The sequence below is a fragment of the Haliotis rubra genome, unplaced genomic scaffold (assembly GCF_003918875.1).
Source record: "Haliotis rubra isolate DU_JTF1 unplaced genomic scaffold, ASM391887v1 Scf202, whole genome shotgun sequence".
Classification (NCBI taxonomy): Eukaryota; Metazoa; Mollusca; class Gastropoda; order Lepetellida; family Haliotidae; genus Haliotis; species Haliotis rubra.
The window spans coordinates 1,117,226-1,131,881 of NW_025766026.1; the positions used below are offsets into that span (position 1 = coordinate 1,117,226).

The 14,656-nt window shown below is 38.0% G+C and overlaps 1 protein-coding gene across 1 annotated transcript; it reads left to right on the top strand.

The window, feature by feature from the left end:
* Positions 1 to 8,347: 8,347 nt before the first annotated feature.
* On the top strand, positions 8,348 to 12,707 carry LOC124275756 (arpin-like). The gene is made up of 6 exons (XM_046711412.1): positions 8,348 to 8,539; positions 9,162 to 9,240; positions 10,267 to 10,399; positions 11,120 to 11,326; positions 12,057 to 12,211; positions 12,549 to 12,707. Exons 1-6 carry the CDS (start codon positions 8,445 to 8,447, stop codon positions 12,555 to 12,557), a joined length of 678 nt encoding a protein of 225 aa, XP_046567368.1. The 5' UTR covers positions 8,348 to 8,444; the 3' UTR covers positions 12,558 to 12,707.
* Positions 12,708 to 14,656: the final 1,949 nt, after the last annotated feature.

Below are 14,656 nucleotides of genomic sequence, written 5' to 3' on the forward strand. Positions count from 1 at the left end.
GAATAAAAATCGATAATAAAACCGAAAGTGGGACAGGGCACGGAACATTGAGATGATATGAAGTTTGGTTGGGGGTTGTTTTCCTTGCTTCCAAACAAACGCATCCTCTCAGGTTAATGCAATAAGGAGACTGTTGATGGACATAAGGAGACTGTTGACAAACATTTAGACCAGAGCTCCATGACCATGCATTAAATAACTGAATAGTTACATAAACATCGCTTGTCAGTTAAGGAACTTTTTTCTTTTTTCTCGCGGAGCAAAGGAGGACGTAAACCCGCGTGGGTCATCCTGTAAGACAGCACATCCTCGTGCTCATCCTGCCATCCTAGCCCGACTAAAAATAACTAAAGCTTTTTACAGACGTCCATTGACACATCATGCTATGAAGAAGCATGCACATTCATTTAAATTTAAAATAGACGTATATTGTATAACAAAAAAATTAAAACCCTCCCTACAGACAAGAGTGAGTGAGTTTAATTTTACGCCGCTTTTAGCAATATTCCAGCAATATCACGGCGGGGACACCAGAAATGGGCTTCACACAATGTACCCATGGGGGCTACAGACAAGGACAAATATTTGAAAAATACAAAATTGATAGAAATTATAGAATTTTATGTGCTTATATAAAGTGGTTTAAGTATAAATTATTCTACATTGGAAGATTAAAGCATAGTTTCACTGAGATTATAATGAAATACATGTTTGTAAATACAAGTACGTTTGAATTGTGTCAGATCTGACAGCCAAGTGTTATATTTCAGAAGCGCTGGAACGCGGCCAAAGATTACTGATAAAAGCACAGAAAGGTATCCCTGCAACAATTAGTTTACGATTAAGCATGTGATACACTATCGTTTCAGTAATTTGTCCGTGCAAACTATCCTTGTTTACAGTTAAAGTCCTATCAAAGGCTGCCAGACACTTTTTATGAGAGCGTTGTTTTCTTAAACAACCATTAAACTCCTCATTATAGAGATGAATTGGAGGTAAATATTTACCAATTAATGACAAGGTTTGTAAGTTGTTTTAGCTGCATGTTTCATACAGAAACTGGAAGTGATTAATGGTTTGATAAGCTGTTAAAAAACATTTTGTTTTCGCACATTGATAATATTTAAAAGGAATGTTACGATAAGGGTATGTTTGGATCTCTTGAAGATATTTGAAAGGAAAAGTTTCAAAATTATTCTGGAAGCTGCTGAACATATATACCGATTGTTTCCTTAAATATAATGTCAGTTATAAACACGCCCCTCTGATGTACTTGTAATGTTATTAGTTATAAGTGGACTTACTGTTAGTTATAAACACGCCCCTTTGATGTACATGTAGAGTTATTAGTTATAACTGAAACTACCGTTTGTTATAAACACGCCCCTGTGATGTACATGGTGTGTTATTAGTTATACGTGGACGTACTGTTAGTTATAAACACGCCCCTGTGATGTACATGTAGTTATTAGTTATAGGTGGACGTACTGTTAGTTATAAACACGCCCCTGTGGTGTACATGTAGAGTTAATGATTATAAGTGGACGTACTGTTAGTTATAAACACGCCCCTGTGATGTACATGTAGACTTATTAGTTATAAGTGGACGTACTGTTAGTTATAAACACGCCCCTGTGATGTATATGTAGTGTTATTAGTTATAGGTGGACGTACTGTTAGTTATAAACACGCCCCTGTGATGTACATGTAGAGTTATTAGTTATAGGTGGATGTACTGTTACTTATAAACACGCCCCTGTGATGTATATGTAGTGTTATTAGTTATAAGGGGACGTACTGTTAGTTATAAACACGCCCCTGTGATGCACATGTAGAGTTATTAGTTATAGGTGGACGCACTGTTAGTTATAAACACGCCCTGTGATGCACATGTAGAGTTATTACTTATAACTGAATGAAATGTTAGTTATTAAACACGCCCCTGTGATGTACATGTAGAGTTAATGATTATAAGTGGACGTACTGTTAGTTATAAACACGCCCCTGTGGTGTACATGTAGAGTTAATGATTATAAGTGGACGTACTGTTAGTTATAAACACGCCCCTGTGATGTACATGTAGAGTTATTAGTTATAAGTGGACGTACTGTTAGTTATAAACACGCCCCTGTGGTGTATATGTAGTGTTATTAGTTATAGGTGGACGTACTGTTAGTTATAAACACGCCCCTGTGATGTACATGTAGAGTTATTAGTTATAGGTGGATCTACTGTTACTTATAAACACGCCCCTGTGATGTATATGTAGAGTTATTAGTTATAGGTGGATGTACTGTTACTTATAAACACGCCCCTGTGATGTATATGTAGTGTTATTAGTTATAAGGGGACGTACTGTTAGTACATGTAGAGTTAATGATTATAAGTGGACGTACTGTTAGTTATAAACACGCCCCTGAGATGTACATGTAGAGTTATTAGTTATAGGTGGACGTACTGTTAGTTATAAACACGCCCCTGTGATGTATATGTAGTGTTATTAGTTATAAGGGGACGTACTGTTAGTTATAAACACGCCCCTGTGATGCACATGTAGAGTTATTAGTTATAGGTGGACGTACTGTTAGTTATAAACACGCCCCTGTCATGCACATGTACAGTTATTACTTATAACTGAATGTAATGTTAGTTATAAACACGCCCCTTTGATGTACATGTAGAGTTAATGATTATAAGTGGACGTACTGTTAGTTATAAACACGCCCCTGTGATGTACATGTAGAGTTCTTAGTTATTAGTGGACGTACTGTTATTTATAAACACGCCCCTTTGATGTACATGTAGAGTTATTAGTTATAAGTGGACGTACTGTATTTATAAACACGCCCCTGTGAAGTATATGTAGTGTTATTAGTTATAAGTGGACGTACTGTTAGTTACAAACATGCCCCTGTGATGTACATGTAGAGTTATTAGTTATAGGTTGACGTTCTGTTACTTATAAACACGCCCGTTTGATGCACATGTAGAGTTATTAGTTATAAGTGGACGTACTGTTGGCTATAAACACGTCCCTGTGATGTACATGTAGAGTTATTAGTTATAGGTGGACGTACTGTTAGTTATAAACACGCCCCTGTGATGCACATGTAGAGTTATTAGTTATAGGTGAACGTACTGTTTGCTATAAACACGCCCCTGTGTGCACATGTAGAGTTATTACTTATAACTGAACGTACTGTTAGTTATAAACACGCCCCTGTCATGCACATGTAGAGTTATTAGTTATACGTGGACGTACTGTTAGTTATAAACTCGCCCCTGTGAGGCACATGTAGAGTTATTAGTTATAACTGAACGTACTGTTAGTTATAAACACGCCCCTGTGATGCACATGTAGAGTTATTACTTATTAATGAATGTAATGTTAGTTATAAACACGCCCCTGTGATGTACATGTAGAGTTATTAGTTATAGGTGAACGTACTGTTAGTTATAAACACGCCCCTGTGATGTACATGTAGAGTTATTAGTTGTAGGTGAACGTAGTGTTAGTTATAAACACGCCCCTGTGATGTACATGTAGAGTTAATGATTATACGTGGACGTACTGTTAGTTATAAACACGCCCCTGTGGTGTACATGTAGAGTTAATGATTATAAGTGGACGTACTGTTAGTTATAAACACGCCCCTGTGATGTACATGTAGAGTTATTAGTTATAAGTGGACGTACTGTTAGTTATAAACACGCCCCTGTGATGTATATGTAGTGTTATTAGTTATAGGTGGACGTACTGTTAGTTATAAACACGCCCCTGTCATGCACATGTAGAGTTATTACTTATAACTGAATGTAATGTTAGTTATAAACACACCCCTGTGATGTACATGTAGAGTTATTAGTTATAGGTGGACGTACTGTTAGTTATAAACACGCCCCATGTGATGCACATGTAGAGTTATTACTTATAACAGAACGTACTGTTTAGTTATAAACACGCCCCTGTGATGTGCATGTAGAATTATTAGTTATAGGTGGACGTACTGTTAGTTATAAACACGCCCCTGTGATGTACATGTAGAGTTATTAGTTATAACTGAACGTACTGTTACTTATAAACACGCCCCTGTGATGTACATGTAGAGTTATTAGTTATAGGTGGACGTACTGTTAGTTATAAACACGCCCCTGTGATGTACATGTAAAGTTATTAGTTATAACTGAACGTACTGTTAGTTATAAACACGCCCCTGTGACGCACATGTAGAGTTATTAGTTATAGGTGGACGAACTTTTAGTTATAAACACGCCCCTTTGATGCACATGTAAAGTTATTAGTTATAACTGAACGTACTGTTAGTTATAAACACGCCCCTGTGATGCACATGTAGAGTTATTAGTTATAGGTGAACGTACTGTTAGTTATAAACACGCCCCTGTGATGTACATGTAGAGTTATTAGTTATAAGTGGACGTACTGTTAGTTATAAACACGCCCCTGTGATGCACACATGTAGAGTTAATAGTTATAAAGGTGGACGTACTGTTAGTTATAAACACGCCCCTGTGATGTACATGTAGAGTTATTAGTTATAGGTGAACGTACTGTTAGTTATAAACACGCCCCTGTGATGCACATGTAGAGTTATTACTTATAACTGGACGTACTGTTAGTTATAAACACGCCCCTGTGATGTACATGTAGAGTTATTAGTTATAACTGGACGTACTGTTAGTTATAAACACGCCCCTGTGATGTACATGTAGAGTTATTAGTTATAGGTGAACGTACTGTTAGTTATAAACACGCCCCTGTGATGTACATGTAGAGTTATTAGTTATAAGTGGACGTACTGTTAGTTATAAACACGCCCCTGTGATGTACATGTAGAGTTATTAGTTATAGGTGAACGTACTGTTAGTTATAAACACGCCCCTGTGATGCACATGTAGAGTTATTAGTTATAGGTGGACGTACTGTTAGTTATAAACACGCCCCTGTGATGTACATGTAGAGTTATTAGTTATAACTGAACGTACTGTTAGTTATAAACACGCCCCTGTGATGCACATGTAGAGTTATTAGTTATAGGTGGACGTACTGTTAGTTATAAACACGCCCTGTGATGTACATGTAGAGTTATTAGTTATAACTGAACGTACTGTTAGTTATAAACACGCCCCTGTGATGCACATGTAGAGTTATTAGTTATAGGTGGACGTACTGTTAGTTATAAACACGCCCCTGTGATGCACATGTAGAGTTATTAGTTATAACTGAACGTACTGTTAGTTATAAACACGCCCCTGTGATGCACATGTAGAGTTATTAGTTATAGGTGAACGTACTGTTAGTTATAAACACGCCCTGTGATGTAAACACATGTAGAGTTATTAGTTATAACTGAACGTACTGTTAGTTATAAACACGCCCCTGTGATGTACATGTAGAGTTATTAGTTATAGGTGAACGTACTGTTAGTTATAAACACGCCCTGTGATGCACATGTAGAGTTATTAGTTATAGGTGGACGTACTGTTAGTTATAAACACGCCCCTGTGATGTACATGTAGAGTTATTAGTTATAGGTGAACGTACTGTTAGTTATAAACACGCCCTGTGATGTACATGTAGAGTTATTAGTTATAGGTGGACGTACTGTTAGTTATAAACACGCCCCTGTGATGCCCATGTAGATGCACATGTAGAGTTATTAGTTATATAATGTGGACGTACTGTTATGTTAGTTAAAAACACCCCTGTGATGTACATGTAGAGTTATTAGTTATAGGTGGACGTACTGTTAGTTATAAACACGCCCCTGTGATGTACATGTAGAGTTATTACTTATAACTGAACGTACTGTTAGTTATAAACACGCCCCTGTGATGTACATGTAGAGTTATTAGTTATAGGTGGACGTACTGTTAGTTATAAACACGCCCCTGTGATGCACATGTAGAGTTATTAGTTATAACTGAACGTACTGTTAGTTATAAACACGCCCCTGTGATGCACATGTAGAGTTATTAGTTATAGGTGGACGTACTGTTAGTTATAAACACGCCCCTGTGATGTACATGTAAAGTTATTAGTTATAACTGAACGTACTGTTAGTTATAAACACGCCCCTGTGACGCACATGTAGAGTTATTAGTTATAGGTGGACGAACTTTTAGTTATAAACACGCCCCTTTGATGCACATGTAAAGTTATTAGTTTTAACTGAACGTACTGTTAGTTATAAACACGCCCCTTTGACACATGTAAAGTTATTAGTTATAACTGACGTACTGTTAGTTATAAACACGCCCCGTACATGTAGAGTTATTAGTTATTACATGTACTGTTAGTTATAAACACTTATGTGACATGTAAATGTAGTTATAGGTGGTTAGTTATAAACACGCCCCTGTGATGTACATGTAGAGTTATTAGTTATAGGTGAACGTACTGTTAGTTATAAACACGCCCCTGTGATGTACATGTAGAGTTATTAGTTATAGGTGGACGTACTGTTAGTTATAAACACGCCCCTGTGATGTACATGTAGAGTTATTAGTTATAACTGAACGTACTGTTAGTTATAAACACGCCCCTGTGATGCACATGTAGAGTTATTAGTTATAGGTGGACGTACTGTTAGTTATAAACACGCCCCTGTGATGCACATGTAGAGTTATTAGTTATAGGTGAACGTACTGTTAGTTATAAACACGCCCCTGTGATGCACATGTAGAGTTATTAGTTATAACTGAACGTACTGTTAGTTATAAACACGCCCCTGTGATGCACATGTAGAGTTATTAGTTATAACTGAACGTACTGTTAGTTATAAACACGCCCCTGTGATGTACATGTAGAGTTATTAGTTATAGGTGAACGTACTGTTAGTTATAAACACGCCCCTGTGATGTACATGTAGAGTTATTAGTTATAACTGAACGTACTGTTAGTTATAAACACGCCCCTGTGATGAGTTACATGTAGAGTTATTAGTTATAGGTGGACGTACTGTTAGTTATAAACACGCCCCTGTGATGCACATGTAGAGTTATTAGTTATAGGTGGAACGTACTGTTAGTTATAAACACGCCCCCTGTGATGTACATGTAGAGTTATTAGTTATAACTGAACGTACTGTTAGTTATAAACACGCCCCTGTGATGCACATGTAGAGTTATTAGTTATAACTGAACGTACTGTTAGTTATAAACACGTCCCTGTGATGCACATGTAGAGTTATTAGTTATATCTGAACGTACTGTTAGTTATAAACACGCCCCTGTGATGTACATGTAGAGTTATTAGTTATAACTGAACGTACTGTTAGTTATAAACACGCCCCTGTGATGCACATGTAGAGTTATTAGTTATAGGTGGACGAACTTTTAGTTATAAACACGCCCCTTTGATGCACATGTAAAGTTATTAGTTTTAACTGAACGTACTGTTAGTTATAAACACGCCCCTGTGAGGCACATGTAAAGTTATTAGTTATAACTGAACATACTGTTAGTTATAAACACGCCCCTTTGATGCACATGTAAAGTTATTAGTTATAACTGAACGTACTGTTAGTTATAAACACGCCCCTTTGATGCACATGTAAAGTTATTAGTTATAACTGAATGTAATGTTAGCTACAAACACGCCCCTGTGGTGCACATGTAAAGTTATTAGTTATAACTGAACTTACTGTTAGTTATAAACACACCCCTTTGATGCACATGTAAAGTTATTAGTTATAGGTGGAGATACTGTTAGCTATAAACACGCCCCTGTGGTTGATCCCTACCCAAGTAATTATATACTACTATACACATCCTAGTTATGAAAATTCCATTGCTCAACGTACTGTATCTTGATTGTTTCATTGTGGGCCTTTTTTCCAGTTTTACATGTGCCTTTCTATAGGGCCCTCTGTTGAATTGGTAAATTTCAAACTTCCTGACGGATTTGGCAATCGCATTGAGTGTCGCATGTTTGAGGGGATTTTTTTTTGGGGGGGTGGGGGGTTGGTTTTTGGCGTGCGTGTGTGCGTGCGTGAGTGCGTGCGTGCGCGCGCGTGCATGCCTGTGTGAAATTAGCGTTTGACGGCTGTTGAAAATAAAGCTTTCACTACAGAATCGTTTTTTATGCCCTCTTTACATAGACGGAACCAGAGGCGGGATGCAGGGGTGCGCACCCCCATTTTTGTCCTGAAAGTTTATCTAATGGCCATTGAAACACTTGTGAAAATGAAGTGTGCACCCCCTGTCTCAAGAGTGTGCGTGCGCACGCACACACGCACGCACACATACACACACACACACCTTTCTCAAAGTCATCACCACGCGCGTCTTCCCGCTCGGTAACAACAGTCAGTCAAGGGGGCGTAACTCCAACCTCTCAGAAAACACGGAAGTACACTCAGCTGAGAACACCTGCCGGAGAGTATCAACAGTAATCTGTTGTATGTTGGACGATTCTGGGCACCATGAGCAGAATCTACCATAACCAACCCCTTGCAAATCTACCAGTCGACAATGTCAGTGTGAAGACAACATGGGATTCTGTGTTAGAGTGCACAAAGCAAGTAAAGCATACATACTTTTGCACATAAAACCTGGTAGGACGTTATTCCTTTATTAATTGACACAATTTACAGTCTTTGCAGTTTGAATTGGTCTCACCTAATTTATTCCTGCTAGCCAAGCTGTCACTGGAAAATTTCTAACGGGATCGTGATCAGTGGTTAAGCATGAACGTCTTTTCAAGATGTGTCTGCAGCCAGATATATGTCATTCTTGTCGGATTACACAAGATTAACAACTACTAAGAGCCACAAAATCTTTAATCCGACTTTAGAAGTGTCCATGAATTTAGTAATGAGAGATGATGTACTGCTTGAGTACTCGTGTACTTTAAGATTTAAATCCTCAACAACAACCTCTGTGCCCATAGATCTCTGTCTTCATGATAAATCTACATCTTAATTGCAACTATGTTGTTTGCAGAAAAAAAAAAATCATAAAGGTTATTGCATGAATTTCCCTGTCAGGCTTTTAAGTTTTCTAAAAAAAATGCTCAGTCTGCCTGTTGCCTCTGTTGATTTTCTAAAAGTTTGGACACTGTGAGTTTACCATGGTGTCACTGAATGAGTTGATAACATGCACATGGATACAAAGACGTGACTGTTGCAGTGATGTTGCAGAGACGGCCCCGGTGTGATTCTGGAGGGTGTCATCAAGGGCAAAGCAAGGTACTGCGTCACAGACAAGGACCTCAAAAAAGTGAGTTGTCCCACTGGGCCTGGCCTACTCAGTTCAGGCGATAAAAGCGATGGGTACCAGTTACACCATGGACAGATACCTAAATAGGGCAGGCAGAATCATCCTCCGTATCTCCATCGCTAGCTTTCTGGTAAACCTGCACTAACCCCTGCATCTTTTCTTGGGGTAAGGGAAGTAACTCATTTTAAATTGATACACATCTGTGGAACTGGCCGTCATGTTGTTGATGTGGCTATCTGAACATTGACATTTGTAAATACCATTCCTACTGTACTGGTACGTAAGACCTAATAGCTGAACCAAACATTTTGGCAAGTGAAAATCAAGGGTGGGTAATTTGAGATTACAAGTAACAAGAGACTGAATCCAGGAGTAAGTGTAGGTATACTGAAATGTGAGCCTAGAGATATGGAGGATGAGACAGAATTTGTTTTAGGTAGTTTTACTAGGTACTCCTTTGTGAACAGACCGATGTCATATAGCTGGGAACTGCTGAGTACTGCATTGAACAACAGAAAGAAGCGTGTTGTCATACATGTAATACACAACGATTTCAACAAGAGTGCAATAGCCTTTTAGTTGCTGTTGAAAAGTCAGTGAGGTCAGGTTGAGGTAATTATTGCACTAGTTATGTCCTGATATACATTGTGACCTCTGATACAGGTACTCTCACTGTAGATTCGGTACCTCTTATTTTAAGTAATTTAGAACCATCTCCCTAATATGTTCAGGGGTGAAAATAACCCATTGCCCGACGTCCGAGTCCAGTGATTTGTTCTGTCGGGCAAGCAGATTTGTATATCACACTGTACCGGTGTCCAGTTGACTCTCCAATGTTAATTATGTTGTTTATTTAAAAAATCAACAAGAAAACTGCCGGTACAGTGGGAAAATTATCAGGGCAAGTGATTTTACATGTGCCACTGTACCAGAGTACACTAGCAATCTTAAAGTTATTTCCACCCCTGAATTATTGTTATAAAGACACTTGATCATTAATACAACAAATATTATGTTTACTTTCAGGTGAGGTACTACGTCTTTCAGGTACAGACTCAGCGAGCTCACAGAAGGAAGTTTGATAGCTCAGGGAAAGAGATTGAACCAAATTTTAGTGAGACGACCAAAATATCTAAAGGGTATCTCAACTCCTCATACAGTGAGTGTCCAGCACCTGTACTTCATTTGACACAGATAGATGACCCTTCTTATGAGCGCATGAGCACGAGACAGGATAAGTCTCCAGTCCCCCATTCATGTCAGAAAGGCTGGCTGAAATAGGGACAGGTGGCAGGCTCAGTGATAGGCTGATCATCATAATACAAGAGTGCTATATGATGGTGATCACACTATCAACCACTGGTTTACCTGACCAAGGCTATATTATATGTTTCTACTTTTAAACAATTTGCATGATTGCATAGATCTATATGTTTACATATTCAAATTAGTTTGAAATTAGATAATGCAGGTTTAGTTGAATATTTAAAGAAAAATGTAAAGATAAACTGAAGGAAGTTATATGTTATATGAGAAATAAGTTAATTAATCAAAACAGAACTGCTGCCAAGTTCAGGAATGTTGATGTATAATATAAGTTCAGGAAACAAATCAATGTTCCAAAGGTTACATTTTCTTAGAAAAAGTACAAATTCTCATTCTTCTGGGTGTTGTTTAAACCCACACTCTGAGAGTGAGGCACTTTATTGGCAACATTGGCAGTGTGTGATTGGATCAGATTGTGTAGGTTAATACTCAACACCCAAAAGTACTGTAATTAGTACTTTGCTAGAAAATGTCATCACAAGTATAACATTGTTTCACATTTGACAACTTTTAAAAGACATTGTGTTTTCAAGTCAGTGTTCCGTTTTCACAGAAACAGAAGCCAAAGGCACCACAGACAAGTTGACAGATCAAGAGTTATCTGCCCTTGTGTCAAGTCCAGAACTGACCTCAATCAGTACAAAGCATAGAATCCCAGGCAGTGTGGGCTTGTGGGTGGAGGAAGCTCAGCTGGACAAGATGGAGCTGGGCACTGACGACTCAGTCAGGGTCAAGACACGGGGAAACAGTCCATTTGTTTGTAAGTGATTGTGGACATGTTTCCAGGGTATTTCTTGATTCATTGATAGATTCCTTGTACTATATTTAATCTAGAAATTCCAGACTTGAAAAGAATATCATGAACCTCAGTGATAAAGAAGACATATGAAAGGTGTACTCTTTGTTGGCACGCTTAAATTCCAAAGTGCACTCGTCTGTGTCTTGAAGGACACCCTTGAAAACAAATCCACATCTGTCATTGTCAGTATTACCTGTACATAACACACATATTGGAACTGAATGAAGATTTAGCTTGGAATTAGTTTTCAAGAATCAGAGCTGGTCCAAAAGGGCGATTAATTTATTGAGATGGTCAGACTCACTAACTTGGTTGATGCATGCCACCGTGGATCATTCCCACAAGATCAATCACTGGATTGTCTGGGCCAGACTTAAATTATTTACAGATTGTTATCATGTAGCCGGAATATTGGAACAAAAACACATTTTTTCCAAAGTTTCCGTTTCTTTGTTTTGTTTTGCATATGTGGTATGTATATATTTTATTATCTAGAATAACTGATTTTCTTTAAAATAGAGTAGACACCAATAAAAAAATCTTCACTTGGAAAAATTAAGTTGAAGCGTGTATGAAAAGATGGTTTGAAAATCTCTCAATCAATTCTCCACCGTGTTGTGGGCCCAAAGTTAAAGTCTCTAATCTAACATATGTGTGACATCTTTATTACGTATATACATGTATGGTGCAGTGAGCATTGGGAAGGTGGAGAATGAGTCAGCCACCGTGTCCAACTACGCTGGTGGGGAGGCCGTGGGAGCGTCCTGGACAGACAAGATCATGAACATCAAGTCAGCAGCCTCCGACACCACACCACAGGAGAGTGAGGTCGCAGATGATGAGTGGGTCAGTACAACATCCCTGATGATCCCAAAACAAAATTTGTCGCCATAAGGGTTGAAACAAAACTGATACAACATTAAATTTCAACTCACCCAACAAAACATAATATATTTTACCATATATACTTACTAATTGGTCTAGAATTAGTCAGAGGATTTATACTGGACAAAAGTGCATTAATTTCATGAGACAGTAATTCAGTAATTGATACAGTAAAACCCTAAAAATTATTGTTTCCAAGTTAATATCTTGTTGATGAAACAGAGCAGACATTATGTGTTTCAAGGATGTTCCATGTTGATGGTGACAAGTTTACCTAGTGACATGTTTGGTATTTCAGGATGATTAACAGTCTGCAGGAGGATATTACCAGCAACAAGAGACAGATCTAGTCTTCCATCACTTCACCTTACTAGACAGCACACACTGTACAGCACTGTTGTAGTCTAGTTCTACTCATGTTTTAATTTCTGGATTAAAGAAGGCCCCTTGCATCACGTGCTGGCTGCTTCTCTGCCTGAGCTGGTCAAAAGAAGCAACAGACTGGATCAGATGGAGGTTTGGCTGATTATCATGTTATTTAAGAATTTCATTTCACTTTATGTGATTTGATCAAACAGTACAAATGCCAGAGCTTGCAGCAGATTTGGGATCACAGGGGTGGAAATAACCCATTGCCCGACGTCCGAGTCCAGTGGTTTTTTTTGTCGGGCAAGCAAATTTGTATATGACACTGTACCGGTGTCCAGTTGAATTTCCAATGTTAATTATGTTGTTTATTTATAAAATCAGCAAGAAAACGGTCAGTATAGTGGGAAAATTGTCAGTACACTATCAATTTTAAAGTTATTTCCACCCCTGGATCATATGCATCTCCATCTTCCATTAAATACACAACACAGCATTTATATCTGTAATGCAATTATTTCTCATATTCATCAGTTGTTCTGTGTGTGTTTATAATACTCACAGAGCAATAGACTTGTTTTTGTTAATGTTATGTTTATTGGACCATAATGATCAACTATGTAATAGTGATAATAGCAATGAATAAAAGTACATGCCTTTTATCTTGTCCTGATTTACTTTCCTTGCACTCAGTATCAACATTTGTGTCTCTAAACATCTCAGACCTAGAGATGATGAAACTCAATACTACTTGTGAGCAGTGTCCGAAATAGTTTCCAAATTTTGCTAGCCAGTCGGGCTAGCTATGTCTGAAAGTTCCTAGCCCACAAAATAATTCACTAGCCCGAAATTTGAATGTAGACATGGGTTTCATCATTAAGCTGCTAATATAATGAACTTTTTTATCAGGCCATAATCTTGCATGATTTAAAAGTGTATTATAACTTAACATGTCGGAGAGAGTGATATATTTACAAAATGATCCCATGAAAATTCACTAGCTAGTCGGGCCAGTTTTACTGGCACGACTGAATTTTTACTAGACACGGGCTAGCGGGCCAGTGGCTATTTCGCACACTGCTTGTGAGGATAGTGGCAAGTAGTCTGTCACAAACTAATACTATCCCCACTATTTCAGCCGTGCTAAATGTTCCAGCTGAATGGCTGTCCCTCTTGTTCATCCTATTGTTAGGTTTACACACTGTTTAACCTTCAACCACTGTACTGTACAAATTGTATCTGTGAAGGTGAGGTGAGTATATCGTCTGAAGTCGAGTAGCAAGATTGATAATGAATAAGTATCATCATTACTGCAGTATAATCTGACAGAATCTTTAGTAAACACCTGAACACCAGACAAGACAAAGTATTTCTGTAAATACAGCTGCTGTTTGGTTATTTAGTCTATTTATTTCAAGGTCACAAGGGGACTTTAAAGTTTTACCCTTGTCAGCGAGCTATCTCAAGAACTGTTCACTGGATTTTCTTCATATTCAACACCAAGCTTTATCTAGGGAAGGTGCAGGGCCCAGTCGATTTTGGTGACCTTCACTTAATTTTTAAGGTCATGGTGACACTTTGAAGATTTCAGCATGTTAAGCTGCATGTTAAGCTTGTCAGTGAGATACCTCAAGAACCGTTCATTGGACTTTCTTCATATTTGACACCAAGCTTCATCTAGGGAAGGTGCAGGGCCCAGTCTATTTTGGTGACCTTCACTTAATTTTCAAGGTCACTGTGACACTTTGAAGATTTCAGCATCTTAAACTGCATGTTAAGATTGTCAGCGAGATATCTGAAGAACAATTCACTGGATTTTCTTCATAGACTTTCAAGACTTCCCCTTGAATGTTTTACAATAAGCAATTTCTTTATTACTATTTTTGCATATTTCGTACACTATGACATTCATGTTAAGGTCAAAGTGAGTCTTGAAAACTATTTGTGCCTTTGCACAACTACAGAGCAAGATATCAAGAGAGGTTGACTGGTCATGTCATTGTTGACATTTAACTTCATCTTAAATTACAACGTTCACTT